General features: G+C 39.2%; 1 protein-coding gene across 2 annotated transcripts in view; it reads left to right on the top strand.

The window, feature by feature from the left end:
• Positions 1–16,017, top strand: part of LAMA4 (laminin subunit alpha 4) — a 151,347-nt gene that overhangs the window by 35,634 nt on the left and 99,696 nt on the right. For both annotated transcript variants that reach the window (XM_049899236.1, XM_049899232.1), the window contains exon 3: positions 6,579–6,680. In XM_049899236.1, coding sequence (XP_049755193.1) covers positions 6,579–6,680 — 102 coding nt within the window. The remainder of the gene's footprint in view (positions 1–6,578; positions 6,681–16,017) is intronic.

Below are 16,017 nucleotides of genomic sequence, written 5' to 3'. Positions count from 1 at the left end.
GTAGTTTAACTTGAGACTGCTTTTGGACTGCTTTTCAGGTATTTTGTCTTGTATTTTTACAGACAGAGAAAAAAAAATGACCTGTGAGATGCCTACTTACGTAGTAAATTCAGGTGTTCTAGCAAAGGCAAAATGAGCAGCTTCGAGTAGAATAAATTGAATTGTTGACCCCTATTTTATGAGAAGATCCCTGAGATCTTAAGAACTGGTTCTCAAAGCTGCCCAGGTTTTAAGCAGATGAAAGCCAGGACCCACAGGCTCCAGTAAAGGCATAAAGCTTTAGTTCCTAAGTGAACATAATATTCCATCTTAAAGTGACTTTTACTAAAAATGAACTGACTAAAACTAAAACTAGAGCTAAAACCACTTTTGCCTAGAAACAAGGATAAAGTAGATGTACCGTATACATACAAAAATCTCAGCAGCATGCAATAGGGGCTATTCAACTTTAGGAAAATGAATTTGAAAGGTAGCAAAAGCTCTGGACACTAGTGAATAAACTTAGAGGTTTGGTTTTTCTTTTTGTTGTTTTCCATGCTTTCTGCATTGAGTCTCAGTAAATTAAAAGTTGATAAATCAAAATGCTAGAAGCCAAATTTAGAAAGCAAGGAGATTTGTAAATCCTTGGTTGAAGAAATGGTGCAAATAGGTCAAATCCTATTCGAATAGCCATAGGGCTGTAGAGCTTGCTCTTTGTAACTGAATTTTATTGCAATTAATTCGTTACAGTTTGTTGGAGTTGGGAGATTAAGGTCTGATTCTCTTTGGGACATAAGTACTTACTTGGAGACCTCAGGATGTATCTCACACTCTCCAATAACATCTTCAGGTTCATCCTAAGTCCCACCAATTTTTGCCATTGTTGTTGTTGTTGTTAGGTGCCATCAAGTCACCTCTGACTCATAGTAACCCTATGTACAACAGAACAAAACACTGCCCAGTCCTGTGCCACCTTCATGATCGTTGTTATGCTTGAGCCCCTTGTTGCAGCCACTGTGTCAATCCATCTCATTAAGGGTCTTCCTCTTTGTCACTGACCCTCTACCAAGTATGTTGTCCTTCTCTAGGGACTGATCCTTCCTGATAACATGTTAGTTTGTTTTAATGGGTGATTGGGGACCTTAGGTAGATCTCCTAGAGGATGCTATTTACATTTCTTAGTCAATCGGACTTTTCAACAGGAATTTTGAAGCTCTCATAGATTCAAGATATACACAAAAGTAGTGGCCATGGCCAATTAGTTGGCTCTTCTGTGACAATATTTGGATAGCACAGTGAGTTTTTAACCTAAAATGGTATTGATGGGCTTGATACTCACTTTAATAACTATAAATGGCTTTTTGAAGCTTGCCATGCCCAAAAGATGCATACTGGACTGTACTTCAAAAGAATATGATTTTAAAATTTTAAGAAAATTCCAAAAATGTTTTATATAGTGACTAGTGTCGGCATGAGTGTAGTGCTCTCTCAAGGGGACTTCTTTGAATGAGGACAAAAAATATTATCAGTCAGCTATATAAATGTTATCCTCTTTGTTAAATAACAACCTTGCTTCATCATAATTGTATTTTATGAAATAATTCATATTGTGATTACACGATGGAAATAAAGCCTTCTGCAATGATATCATTCCCAGTTCTTATAAGTATAAGTAGCACATGTGTAAACATGGGACTCACTTCCTGCTAAGATTCCATGTAGCTCTAATGTCTGTAAATGGAATATTAGTCAAGTACATGCACATTGATTCTTTTACCCCAAGCCAGACCTCACACTAATCATAGCAAAGTAAGCAAATGGGAATTTTCACTCTTATTCTTCAAAGGCAGAAGTAAATGGTATTGATTAATCCGAACTTAATGTTAGAGCAGGAGGCAAGTCTAAAAAAAAGGCAATTTAATAATTGAAACCTGTAAAAGGGCTACACATGATTTAGTGGAAAGTTATGGTCAAAATGACAATTCGGTTAAATTATTTGAAAAGTAAATATTCCCATTCAATGGCTTTCATATACTAATAATTTAGGTAGTTTTAAGCATTGTGTCTATTTTTTTTAGATTTTTTTCTAGGGTTTAATGGAGGGAGTTTTGCATTTTTTTTAACCCATTTTTAGCCTGCTTTGGACAGTTTGTAACAGCAAAAATGGGAAATAACTTAAATGTCCAATAAGAAAGGTTTGGTTAAGAAAATTAATGATATACCAGATGATTAAGAGCCAAACTTGGGAGTCAAACAAAGGGCTTAAATAAACATCTATAAAATAAGGATAATGGGACCTACTTCATAGGGCTACTGCAAGGATGAATTGAAATAACTATGCAAAGTAATGAACACAGTACCTTAAATATGGTGGATAGACGATAAATGTCCAATTAAACGTCCAATTATATATATACGTGTGTGAGTCAAAACTGACTCAACAGCAACGTATGGTGTGGGGGGGGGGCATGGGCGTGTGTGAACATGTTTTAGTAGAGAAAGAACAAGATTTGGATCAGTCTAACCCCTTACAAAGTTGTGTGACACTGAATACGTTTCTTAACTCCTTTGACACTCAGATTGTTCCTTTGTAAAATGAAAATAGTCGTAACTAATTCACAGAGTTGTTGTAAACAGCAAATGCAATCATGTGGATAAAGCGCTTTGCCCAATGCTGGGTGGCCCTCAATAAATGGTAACTCTACAATCATCATCACCCTTTTTTATTATTATTGATTTTTTTAAAGGCCATGGCATCATCCCAGAAAGCTACAAATCCTCTGAATGCTCTTTAATATCATCCGTCTATGTGTTTATACAGTTGTCTGCTGTGGGATGGTTATCTCTTGTGGGAAAGAGGGTTTCATGTACCTCTGGACATTTTTTGGAAGTCTTCTCTTGCTCACACATACCCACACAAAACCCAGCTTATTGCCAATGAGTGGATTCCAACTCATAGCAACCTTGTAGGACAGAGTAGAACTGCCCTGTAGTGTTTCCAAGGCTGTAATCTTTATGAAAGCAGACTCTTAGAATTACTAGGAAACACTGGTGGCCTAGTGGTTAAGAGCTATGGCTGCTAACCAAAAGGTCGGCAGTTTGAATCCACCACACTCTCCTTGGAAACCCTATGGGGCAGTTCTACTCCATCCTATAGGGTCCCTATGAGTTGGAATTGACTCAACGGCAACAGGTTTGGATTTGGGGGGGCGGTTTACAGTTACTAAGGGAAGAGATTGATAATCAGGAATGAAACCAAAAAATAGCTCTACTTTCATTCTTGAGATATTTGTCTTTTGATATTATAATAAAGTTCAATTTTGCCAGTCCCTGTAGCATTTCAAAAAGAGGTCTGATAAAATGTTTATACACACAAAAAAAAACAGCCTTAAATAACTCTTCCTTGAGGATATTCAAACTTCCCTTGAACTACTTAACAACCCCATTCCAGGGAATCCCATAAATTTCTACAACATCAGGACCAAGGCACCAAGTACATACGTTCTGGTAGTGGCACCAGAAGGTCCCCATACCCAGGGCCTCTGTTAGCCTGTGTGGTACCTTTACATGAATTTAATAACAATGCTTCCCCTCTGGCTAGATGAATTGGAAATTTTAATTCTTTCTGATGGACAAAGTCTAGCACGCAAGGACTTGGCCGGATTTCCACATCTACTTGCCCTGCCCTCTCGGCAGAGGGCCAGGTGCCTGCTTAACACAACCCTACCTCTGCCTCCCTTTTTCTTCCTACCTCCCACGGTATAAGAGACTGTAGCCAAGTTATCCTTCACCCAAGGTCATAGCCTTAGTCTAGGGAGTGGGTAAGATAATGACAAAGTCTCAGATGAAGCATTTCCTACTAAACTTGGTATGGGGAAGATCTCACCTTGCATACAATACACTCTAGGCAGTGGCTGCCTGGACCGTGTTGAGAAAGACCAGAGACTATATCCAGCCCTAGCTGGGAGAGTGGTGAGTGGATTAGCAGTATATTCCATTGGTTTCCTGCAGCACATATGCCTCAGATTTGCTATCTTAGCCCAAACCACTCAACTGTATGCTCCTTAAGCCATTGGCATATACAGACAATGTGAGAGATGTTTTGAAGCAATCCTTCCACTACTGGCCGCAAGTCAAAGTCTTCAGTAAACTTTTTAAAAAGGCAGACCCTTCACAATTTTTCTGTAAATATAAATTTTCTAAAATTAAAAAAAAAAAACAGATCCCTTGGCTCCACCCTCAGAATTGCCCAGTTGGAAACTCCTCACATGACTCTAATGTGGCCAATTATTGAGCTCATAAATGACTATTTTGAAGGCTACCAAGATAATAAAAACTAACGCCCTTACTACTCTTACTCACTCCCTTTATAATTAAGTCCTTCCTAAGGAGCCCTGGTGGTACAGTGGTTAAAGTGCTCAGTTCCTAACCAAAAGTCAGTGATTTGAACCCACCAGCCACTCTGTGGGAGAAAGAGGTGGAGGTCTGCTTCCGTAAAGATTTACAGCCTTGGAAACCCTATGGGGTCCCTATGAGTCAGAATCAACTCAATGGCAATGGGTTTGGTTTGGTTTGGTTTAACACCAAACTGCAGGATGCAACCCACTGGTGGATCATCACATCAATTTTATGGGTCATGGCCAGAATATATTTTTAAATAAAATAGGAAAAATTAAGGTACATTAAAATTAACTATTTTTTGGTGAAATTTATTTCTGATATATATATATATATATACATGTCAAGTGCATCACAACGAAAACATGTATTACTTTGGGACAAGAGTCAAAAGTGTTTGGGATTAAAGGGTCAAAATTGAATGCCTTATGATTCAATTTTAGCATTCTTCCCTCTCTTTTGTTCCCTAGAGCAAGCTGAGAAAAAGGGCTACCAACAACCACAAATTCTCCACTATAAATTATGAAATGAATCCCTCTCAGCCTTACTTACTCTCACCTTGAAAAATGGAGTTTCTTCGTAGGCCAATGTCATTATTCTATGTTAACCATCCTCCAAATTGAATATGTTAAATTTTAGTTTTTGGTTCCAAACTGGTGGTATTTTTATACTGTGAATTGTGTACAGTGGTTCTTTCTTAGAAGAAAAGCAAGAGGAAATGGGCTTGTGTAGCAGTCAGAGGGACTTCAGCCAGATAAAATGAAAAATTTCCTGGTAGCCAGGACAATACAAATGACAATGGGTCAATGTAATGTGAAATGTGTAAGTCTGTGGAAACAAGCTAGATTCTTATCTGTCTGAAATTCCTTAGACAAAGCCTGTCTGATGAGCAGGGCGTGGACTTCCAGGCCTATAAAGCTATTTCTGCCCTGCGTCATCGAAACATTACAAACAAACATAAAGCCCAATCACATAAACCAGGAACAATCCTGGTCTCAACTGGAGCACGAGTGGCTTTTGGGAGGGCAATTCACTGTTGTGCAGGTCGGCTGGACCGTTGCAGGATGGTTTAGCGTCCCTACAAGCAACTCAGTCTCTTTGGGTCTCATTTCCGCATCAATACGATCAAAGAAAACGATGTGCTCTCCACAGAGTCGTGAGGATAAATGAACTATGAACAGCACCCAGTACAGAGCCTGACAAGTGCAAGAACTCACCAACTTCCTTACTCCTCACTTTAAACTTTTAGGATCTGAAGAAATAGATTTTTTTAAGAGCCTAAGTTTATGAAAGACACGGCTGTATCTTGTTTTACCACAGCCAATAATTTCTGAAACTATAAGTCTTTATTTATAGGAAGAATGATGCAACTACTCACCCTGACAAGTAGTCATCTTTTTGTTTTGTTTTGTCTTGTTTCGGGTTGGAAGAAATCATTAGAAATTTTACTTCTCCCTTGTCCTTGTTGATAGTTCCCATGCAGTTGACTTTGACTCATGATGACTTTATATTCAATAGAATGAAATGTGGTCCAGTCCTGAGTCATCCTCACAATTATCAGTTTATTTGTATCCATCGTTTCCACTACTGTTTCCGCTACTGTGCCAGTACATCTCACCAAGGGTCTCCCCCACCCTTGCGTGCCCTCTACTTCATCACACATGATGTCCTCCTTCAGCAATTGACCCCTCCAGATGATGTGTCCAAAGCAGCAAGTGTTCTGTTGTGATCCATATGGTTTTCACTGGCTGATTTTCAGAAGTAGATTGCCAGGCCTTTCTTTATAGTTTCTCTTTGTCTGGAAGCTTCATTGAAACCTGTCCACCATGGGTAGCCCTGATGGTACTTGATATACCCATGGCATAGCTTCCAACATCATAACAACAGGCAAGCCACCACAATATGCCAGACTGACAGATGGGTGGTGGCCTTTCTCCCTTCCCATTACCTAAAAACTTTTTATTTTTTCTTATAATGATGGCACTGTGGTAAGGGTGTTCCTATTCTTGCTGAAAAAGGTTAGAAAAAAAAAAAAGTAACAAAGAAGATTAGACCTATATTACTGAATGGGAGTATAAATAGTTCCTTTTACTATGTTTTGTAAAGAAATAGGCAGTTTAATAACCTCCTTATTCCTCTCAGAAAACACGGACCAAAACTAACCTTTTCAATAATTAAAAATTTTGACATGCCTATTTCAGAAATGCAGAGCTGGCTTCTTTCGCTCCCCGTCAGGAGAATGTCTGCCCTGTGACTGTAATAGTAATTCCAACGAGTGCTTGGATGGCTCCGGATTCTGCCTGGTAAGTTGAGGACACCTATCATGCTTCACATATTTCACTGGGCCTTTGCATTTCAAATGGGAATAAAATACTCTTTCTGGATGTTTGAGCAGTTAATCAAGCTCTTTTCTTACCCTTCTCCTTTTCCCATAAAACACATCATGTAAACTACTTAGGACTGTAAAGGGTCGCCAAGGCTGCGTGTGAATGTGCTCCATGAGGTAACTGCTTCTCCATCCTCAGCAGCTGGTTTCCTGCTGTAGGCCAGTGGTGATGGGAGTTGAAAATAATACGCAGAGAAGGAAATCGTCCATCCAAATTCCTCCGCAATAGTATAGTTTGCCATATGTTTGGCTTCCCTGCACAGAATTCAGGAGAATAAAACAGTTGCTTCATGGCTTATTTTAGAACTAAAGATAATCAGGTCTAGAGATCAAAATTAATGAGAAAAAAAATTTAAGTTTTTGAACCAAATAGCTAATGAAAATTAAAGCTTTGGCCTTGTAGTCTTTGTAATTCTGTATTCAAGCACCCAGAGACTTTTTCCACCCCTTAACTGAAATGAATTCTCCAGCAGGCTGATCTTCATTAAAGCGTGATGGAGCCTTATGAAGGAGCCCAAAGAGCTTCCTAGCAGAGAAGTCCTTGCTGCCTAAGTCCCATTTTCTCTGAGTAGACTGACAACTTAGTCAAAATGAGTATTGAAATATTTCCCAGAAGTGGCTTCAGTAGAAGTCATAGAAGGCATTTTAGGCCCTAAGATCATGCTTTCTTGTTTTTTGTGTTTTGGGTTTTGGTTTGTTTCTTTTGTTTTCTGGTAAGCTATTTTGATATAAATTCCTATCATGCAAAAGAGGCTTTCTAAAACTGCAAGAGTATTTTTGCATAAGCTACACGAATGCTTAATTAGATATACCTATTTACCTCAAAATTAGCATAATTATCCCTATTAAACAGATCACTGTGATCATAAGTGGGCTTCAAGGCATGTACATGAAGGCATTACTTTACTCACTCAATACATTAGGATGCAAATGAGAACTTTTTCGTGTATTTTGAATCTAGAAGTTGCCATTTTTCTAGGGGCAAAGAGCATTAAGCAGCAAAACACTAAACGTTGCCCTCCCTTTGTAGTTTTTTGTTTAGTCTCGATATTTCTGTTTTTCCCCTCCCCCGTCTTCATAAATAACCATCACATCCAGGATGTCCTCTGTTGTGGTGTAGGCATATGCAGCTGCCAAAGTCTACCCCTTCCTAATGCTTCCATCTCCGGTTTCCTGTTATTTTAATCCCAGTGACATTTGAAAAGTATATATAGATATACCCATGAATACACTTGAACTAATAATGTACATCTCTGATAATTTGACCAATTAAAGGCTATTTGTTATCAGTTTTATTAACATATGAGACCACAGGGCCTGGCAAGCCCTTCAGCTGCTGTTAGTCAGGCAATAATAAGATGGGAGACTGAACTCAATTAAAGCGGAAAAGAAGTCCTTCCTGCCAGTGCCTATGGAGAGCAACGACAAAGCCACTGTCCTTTACAATGACGTTGCCAGAACAGGAGCTATGATGGCTTCATTGTTGACCTAGACACGAGCTTCCAGGAGGGACATTTGTATGATTGCTTCACAGTTCCTGGGCCATGCACGGTTCTAATAAATACGTGGGGATGGGTTAGGGCGTAAACATTTATATGCACATGCAGAGAAGTTGCCATTTTTTCTGTGACAGAAAATTCCAGCTAAAAGAGATAACCATCCTATTCACGCTAATAATGGTTCCTCCATCCCACCCTACCCAGAGAGAGATACCTTTTTTCCTCTGATTAAAGGAATGTACGCTCCACATAAAAGTAATAAAAACAACAGAACAGATATATACAGTGTATGATATACAAAGTGAAAATCACCCACAATTCTATCCACTAGAACTACATATATTAATATACTATATTCTTGTTTCTGGGTTTGGATATTCTTGTAAATTAATTTAAAAAGAAAAAAATGTAATTTGTATTTTATTAAAAGTGAGGGGGCAGAAAGGGCTTGCAAATACAGAAAGACTATTTTGTCCCTTAACTGACAAATATACTAAGTCTATGACGTCACACTGGAATCAAAGTCAGTTTATTCCGTTTCCTTTGGTGTCCCTATTCCCACCCACTGACCAAACTGGGTAAGTTTCTCAGTTCCAGTCCTGTCACCTGCCTGGTTCTCAGCTATCTGGGAGCCAGCAAAGGAACTGCAGGCTCCACATTAACACTTCCTCGTAGCTTACTGTGAGCACCAGGTTTCAATCAGTTCTTACCTAATGCATTTCTTCAAGGAGCCCTGGTGGTACAGTGGTTACTGGCTCAACTACTAACTGAAAAGTCAGCAGTTCAAACCCACCAGCCACTCCATGGGGAGAAAGATGTGGCAGTCTGCTTCCATAAAGATTACAGCCTTGGAAACCTTACGAGGCAGTTCTGCTCTGTCCTATAGTGTCGCCCTGAGACGGAATGAACTTAATGGCAATGGTTTTGGGAATGCATTTCTCTCATCTTCTATAAGCAACCAAAAGTATATTTTGTCTTATTTTTCAGGTTTTTAATGCCTCTTTAGCTACCTTGTCCTCCCCATGTGCGTCTAATTCTTCCTTGATTCTGATGTCCAATTTCTATTTGACCTTACACTTTACAGACTTATTTTTAAGGAACTAAGTTATTCAGCAACAGAATATAAAGTAAACAAATTTATGCTATCATTTTAGATGTATCAGACAAGCCTAGTGGTTTCTTCACAAGAGAAATGCTAACTCTGCAAATTCAGAAACATGGCTAAATTAAAAGCAGCTTAATTAATGAAATCTCACATGTGCTGGGTGTCTTTCCAAAGGCCACCTTGCATCTTATCAAAACAGAAGCACAGTGGGCAATGCTCTTAGCTGAGTCAGGCAGGGCCCCAAAGTCTGGGCAACTCTAGTGAACATGGTGGGCTCTCCAAGAAGGTTCCAGAAAGAAGCACAAGAAAGGAACTGGAGGGAAGAAACAAATGGAAGCAAACAGGTGGCTGGTGGCAGGAATGTCTGCTCATAGGTAACCCAGATTTTATCCCAGAATCTAGAGCCTAGGTACAGAGAACCAAGAATGGCCATGATTAAGGCCAGTTACTATCTAAAGAGCTGGTACTTAGTCATTAAGGAGAAAGTTAGGAGTCCAATGGCAAGAACTAGAATGGAACAAACCTGATGTCTTAGTTATAGACAGAAATACCGGAAATGGATGGCTTTAACAAACAAATTTATTCTCTCACAATCTAGAAGACTAGAAGTCTGAATTCAGGGCACCAGCTCCAGGGAAAGGCTTTCTCACTGTCAGCTCCGGGGAAGGTCCTTGTCATCAATCTTTCCCTGGTCCAAGGGCTTCTTAGTGCAAGGACCCCAGGTCCACAGGACATGCTCTGCTCCCAGCTCTTCTTTCTTGGTGGCATGAGGTCCCTCTCCTGTCTGCTTGATTATCTCTTTTACATCGCAAAAGAGATCGACTCAAGATACAACCTAATCCTGTAGACTGAGTCCTGCATCATTACTATAACTGCCCCTAATCCTGCGTAATTAACATCAGAGAGGTTAGGATTTACCACACCTAGGATAATCACATCAGATCACAGAATGGTGGACAACCGCACTACTGGGAATCATGGCCTAGCCAAGTTGACACATCTTTTGGGGGGACACATTCAACACCTGACTTGAGGTTCATCACTGGCACAAGGCTCCTTAGGTACTCATTGATTAAGCAACTTATTTGTTTATTGTTTTCATTCATCCATTTAACACATCAGCATGTACGAAAACCACATAAACATTTATGTGCCAGACATTATTCTAGGCTCTGGATTAAGTAGCTCCCGCTGTGTGGGCCAAAGGGCCGCAAGGACAGAACACCTACTTGAAAATACTTGTGAACATCGCTGGTGTCATGAAGGCCTGGGTACTAGGTACAAAGGAGCTTTAGAAACACATGAAGAATCCCCATCTGTTCAGTGACAATCCAATGAAAAATGAACAAGAGATTTAAGCATCTGTGCCAGCACTGCAGGAAAAAAAAACAAAATCTAAATCTGAATCAAAATATTCATATGTGAAACCATTGAAAGAGCTACAAAATATACTTGAAATTAGAGGAAACACACCACACTATTAAGTATTTACTTCTGGCTAGTGGAAATATGGATGGATTTTATTTTCCTCTTATCACTTTAGAGTATACCAGCTCAAATTTTCTAAAACTGCTTGTAATAATCTTATAATTAAAATGATACTGATACTCAGATGGACTTCTAACCTGCCCTAAGCACAATAGAGAAAGGAAATGACCCAGTATATACTGAAGGCTAATGAATTTTTTATTAGTCTCAGAACCTAATTAAAACCCTATTCAGGAAAGCAAAGATATTACAGCTCTAATTTCTGCAGACACTAGCATTTTCCAACCATCCTTTGTTACATATGTAAGGCAGAAATTAAACTCGTAAGTCCCTATAGGATTCAGCACGTGTGATTGATAAACCAGCATGTTCATTAGATGTCCAAGAGAAGAAATTCATGTAAAGATTTTTTGTCCCTGTTTTACTCGAAACTGTAACATTGGTGTCTAGATCAAGTGAATGATCTTTATTTTGAAGTTTTGACAATTTTTCAAACTATTGTGAACTTGGAAAAACATAACATTTTTAAAATAGTGATCAATTTGGTTCCATGCTAGCTAAAGTTTTGAAACATCAGAATATTTCATGCCCCCAAAATTCTAAGGACATATATTTAGTGCTTTGTGCCCACAACCCAGGAATATGACAGAAAGTGAATGCAAATAATAAGCTTACTATACATTTTTAGTTTTTCCCCCTCTCCAACCCAGAACTTATTCCAACTCTTTTATTCTCCACCTCAATTAATGACAGCACCATTCTGCCAATCTCCCTTACTTAGACGCCTCAGAGTCTTCATCAACAACTACCTTTTCCTCTTCCCCAGCCATCATTTTAACACTAAATCCTGCCAATTCAACCAAGGAAGGAATCTCCTCTCTCCTACATGTTCCCACTGCCTTAAGTTACACCCACAGCCTCCCTCCCCCAACCACAGCCTCCCACCTACTCATCAGCTCTTCTTCCTCTTGTCTGTCTTCCTCACCAACAGTAGAGATGTATTTCAAAAACATAACCTCAAGGTTTTCCCCTTTCTAAAATCTTCATGAGTTTCAACTCCAGCCACACTGAGCTTCTCACTGCAACCTAAACATGCTCCATACTTTCACAATCTGTGCCTGAAATCATGTTCCCCTCTTCTCTGCCTCAGAATTCTTGCTTACCCTTCAAGGCCTAATTTAAATGGCATCACCTCCATGAAGTCTTCTCCAGCTTTTTCAGGAAGAGCTAGAAGAGGCCTTTCTCTTCTCTTTGTCCCATAGCAAGTATGTACTTTACATATTCCTCAGTTATAGCACTCAACATACTATATTTGTCATGGATTGAATTATGTCCCCCCAAAAATGTGTGTATCGGTTAGGCTGGGCCATGATTTCCAGTATTGTGCAGTTGTCCTCCATTTTGTGATTGTAATTTTATGTTAAAGAGGATTAAAGTGGGATTGTAACACCCTTAGTAAGGTCACATCCCTGATCCAATGTACAGGGAGTTTCCCTGGTGTGTGACATACACCATCTTTTATCTTATAAGAGATAAAATGAAAGGGAAGCAAGCAGAGAGTTGGGGACCTCATACCATCACGAAAGAAGCACCGGGAGCAGAACATGTCCTTTGGACCCAGGGTTCCTGAGTGGAGAAGCACCCAGTCCAGGGAAAGATTGAGGAGAAGGACTTTCCTCCAGAGCCTATAGAGAGAGAAAGCCTTCCCCTGGAGCTGGCATCCTGAATATGGACTTCTATCCTACTAGACTGTGAGAAAATGAATTTCTCTTTGTTAAAGGCATCTACTTGTGGTATTTCTGTATAGCAACACTAGATGACTAAGACAATATTATTATTGGCTTAACTCTCAGTTTCTTTCACAAGATTCTGAGTTACTCAAAAACAGGAACGAGGGCTTCATTTTAATAAAAGCCACTGGTCATTGTCTATTAATATATCAGCTTAATCTGTGTTTGTTAAGTGAATGAACACATTGATTGATAAAATAATAAACTAGCTTAAATAAAAAGCCTTTAATTTTACATTCTGAGACACTTGGATCACTCCTTTATTGCAGTAAAATGTACTCTCTTGCTATGCCCAATGCTGAGTAACTAGTAAATATTGTTGTTTTTAGCCACATTGAGTCAGCCCCTGACTCATGGCAACCAATGTGCAATGGAACAAAATGCTGCCCTGTCCTGCACCATTCCCATGATCAGTCGGAGAGCAGACCATTGCGACCCATCGGGTATTCACTGGCTGATTTTTGGAAGTAGATCACCAGGCCTTTCTTCCTAGTTTGTCTTAGTCTGGAAATTCTGTTGAAACCTCTTCAGCATCATAGCAACACACGAGCCACCGCTGACAGAGGTGTGGTAGCTGGGCATGAGGTGCACTGGCAATCGAGCCCGAGTCTCCCATGGCAGATGAGAATTCTACCACTGAACCACCAGTGCTCCTATAACAAGTAGATAGCTGTATACCAGGGGTTTCTATCTATATCCTTACTTCTCAGAGTATAGGTCAGACCAGCAACACTGGCATTACTTAGGAGTTTGTTATAAATGCAGGCTCTCAGGCCCTACCCCAGACCTGGTGAATCAGTATCTGTGTTCAAACAAGATCCCCACGTTATTCCTGTGCACACTGACGTTTGAGAAGCATTGACCTAGACAGAGCAGTGATTCTCAAACTTTTTGGTCTCAGGACCCCTCGGTGCTCTTTAAAAATTACTGAAGACACCAAAGAATTTTGGTTTATGTGGATTATATCTATTGATATTTACTGTATTTGAAATTTAAATTGAGAAATTTTTATAATATTCACTTACTAATTCATTTAAAACAACACTTTAAAACCTTTTACATGTTAACATAAATAATGTTTTATAAAAAATAGACACATTTTACAAATTAAAAATCTTTTTAATGTCTATATATATATTTTTTTTTATCTTAATAGAAGGCAGCTGGATTCTCCTATTTGCTTCTGCATTCGATCTGCGGTTATATGTCATGCAGCCTCTTAGCTATTTTGAGAATAGTTTTGACCTCCCTGAACAGAGAAGCACTAATCTAGATAGGCTATAGTTTTGCATAAAACATGCTGACAAACCACAGGAAGGCAAACCTGATCCTTTCAGGCCTTCTACATACATTATGCTGGTGCTGTGGCCAAATCAGTGAGACATCATTTCTCATGTGGAGACACAGCTGGGGCCCCCACATCACTCCTAACACTTATTTGCAATCGATTGTCTAGATACAGCTTTCTCAACCACTCATCAAAGATTCAGAATCCTTATTTCATTTTTAAGTGGGTTCAGTTTCATTTAAAAATAAAAAAATAAAAAACTACTTCCCCAACAACATATTTATTATTGTCATTTGTTTTCTGTTTTTTAAATGGGAAAGCATTGAAGGTAAAGGGACATTTGCAATCTCAGATTCAGGGCTAGAAAGGATCTAGCTTAAATCCTTATTTTACAGACAGGGGAAATGAGCCCCAGAAAGATCAAGTGGCCTTGTTCAAAGTTACCCAGCTAGAAAATGAAAGAGCTGGGGACTTTTCCTCCCTGCCTCCAGCACTCTCTCTGTAATGATGTTTATTGATGTCTTTTAGGGAATATCGTTAACAAACCCTTTAGAAGGTAGATGAAGAAAGTCAATATTTGCACTCCAAGCATTTAGAGGTTCGATAAAATTTGGTGGCTTTGCCCTTGAGGGTAATTGCTCCCTGTGGCTGCCATGGCAGAATTAGAGCTTGACAAGGAATCCAAAGCATCCATCAAGCCATAAGGAGACAAAATCGGAGATTAGCTCATTTTTTCAACTTAATAGGTATTTCTGCATAAAGAATGGCTAATATCTTACAACAAGTATGTTTTCTTCTGCGCAGATGGGTTTCACCTGTCCAGCAGGGACTCAGACAAATTTGACCCCATTCTATGAGCAGCCCGGCCAGATTGTGTAGGGCTTAGATTCATGGTAAGGCAAATACATTTGGCAAGGCTCGTAGGTTTTCCCTCGATTGAGAGACTACCACCAATTTTGAGTTAGCTTTGTGTGTATGTTAATTTCCTTTACTTGCTCCAGACACTAATTTACCCTTTCCTTCATTTTTCTTTCCTTTGTGTTTTTCTCTACAAATATTGCTGAAGGTTGAGCTGGCACAGGGTACAACATTCAGCACTGTGAGGGAAAATACGTTAACACGCTGCTGTCTGCATGTCACGCTTCGCTTTTCAGAGTTTCTCACTGATCTCTCAGGCAGTCTGAACAGGCCTCTAGACTCTAGTCTGCTAACTTAGTTCCAGTCAGAGGCCAAAGATTGTCTATACCTGATGGCGGATCAAATGCCCAAAGCGTATTCAATCAGGATAGCTTGTTGCCCACATGAGGATTTCTCCCTTAAAAAAAAATTACAACGGTGAAATATAGAATATGAAACATTTGCCTTTTCAGCCATTTTTATGTATACAGTTTTGTGACATTAATTACATTCACTATACTGTGCAATCATCACCACTATCTATTTCTAAGTTTTTTTTTTTTTTGATCGCATTTAACAGAAACTAATTTTTTTTTTTTTTTTAAGTATCCCTTAAGCAATACCCGCCATTTTTTCCTCCAACGTACCCCTGGTAGTTATTAATAAACTTTGGTCTCTATGCGTTTGCCTAATTCTGATTATTACAGGTAAGTGGGATCCTACACTGTTTGTCCTTTTGTACATGACTTATCTCACACAGCATGATGTTCATCCATGTTTGAGCATGTATCAGAATTTCTCTTTATGGATGAGTAATATTCCATCGTATGTAAAAACCACATTTTATTTATCCATACATGTGTTCATGGATGCTTGGGTGTTTCTACCTTTTTGCTATTGTGACTAATGCTGCAATGAACAGTGGTGTACAAGTATCTGTTTGAGTCCCTGCTATCAATTCCTTTGGGTATATACCTAGGAGTGGGATTGCTGGATTATATGGCAATTCTATGTTTAACTTTTTGAGGAACTACTATACTGTTTTCCATAGCGACTCTGCCATTTTATAATCCCACCAGCAATGCATGAGGGTGATTTCTCCCTTTTGATTCATACATCGAACTTCATTTAAAGCTCAAATTGTTACTACAATAGTCAGATACCTTCTAATGCAGCCATTTCATGAC

Source organism: Elephas maximus, chromosome 1 (assembly GCF_024166365.1).
Source record: "Elephas maximus indicus isolate mEleMax1 chromosome 1, mEleMax1 primary haplotype, whole genome shotgun sequence".
In the NCBI taxonomy this organism is placed as follows: domain Eukaryota; kingdom Metazoa; phylum Chordata; class Mammalia; order Proboscidea; family Elephantidae; genus Elephas; species Elephas maximus.
The sequence above is the reverse complement of the archived record's forward strand: the minus strand, read 5'-3'. Positions and strand labels throughout refer to the sequence as shown.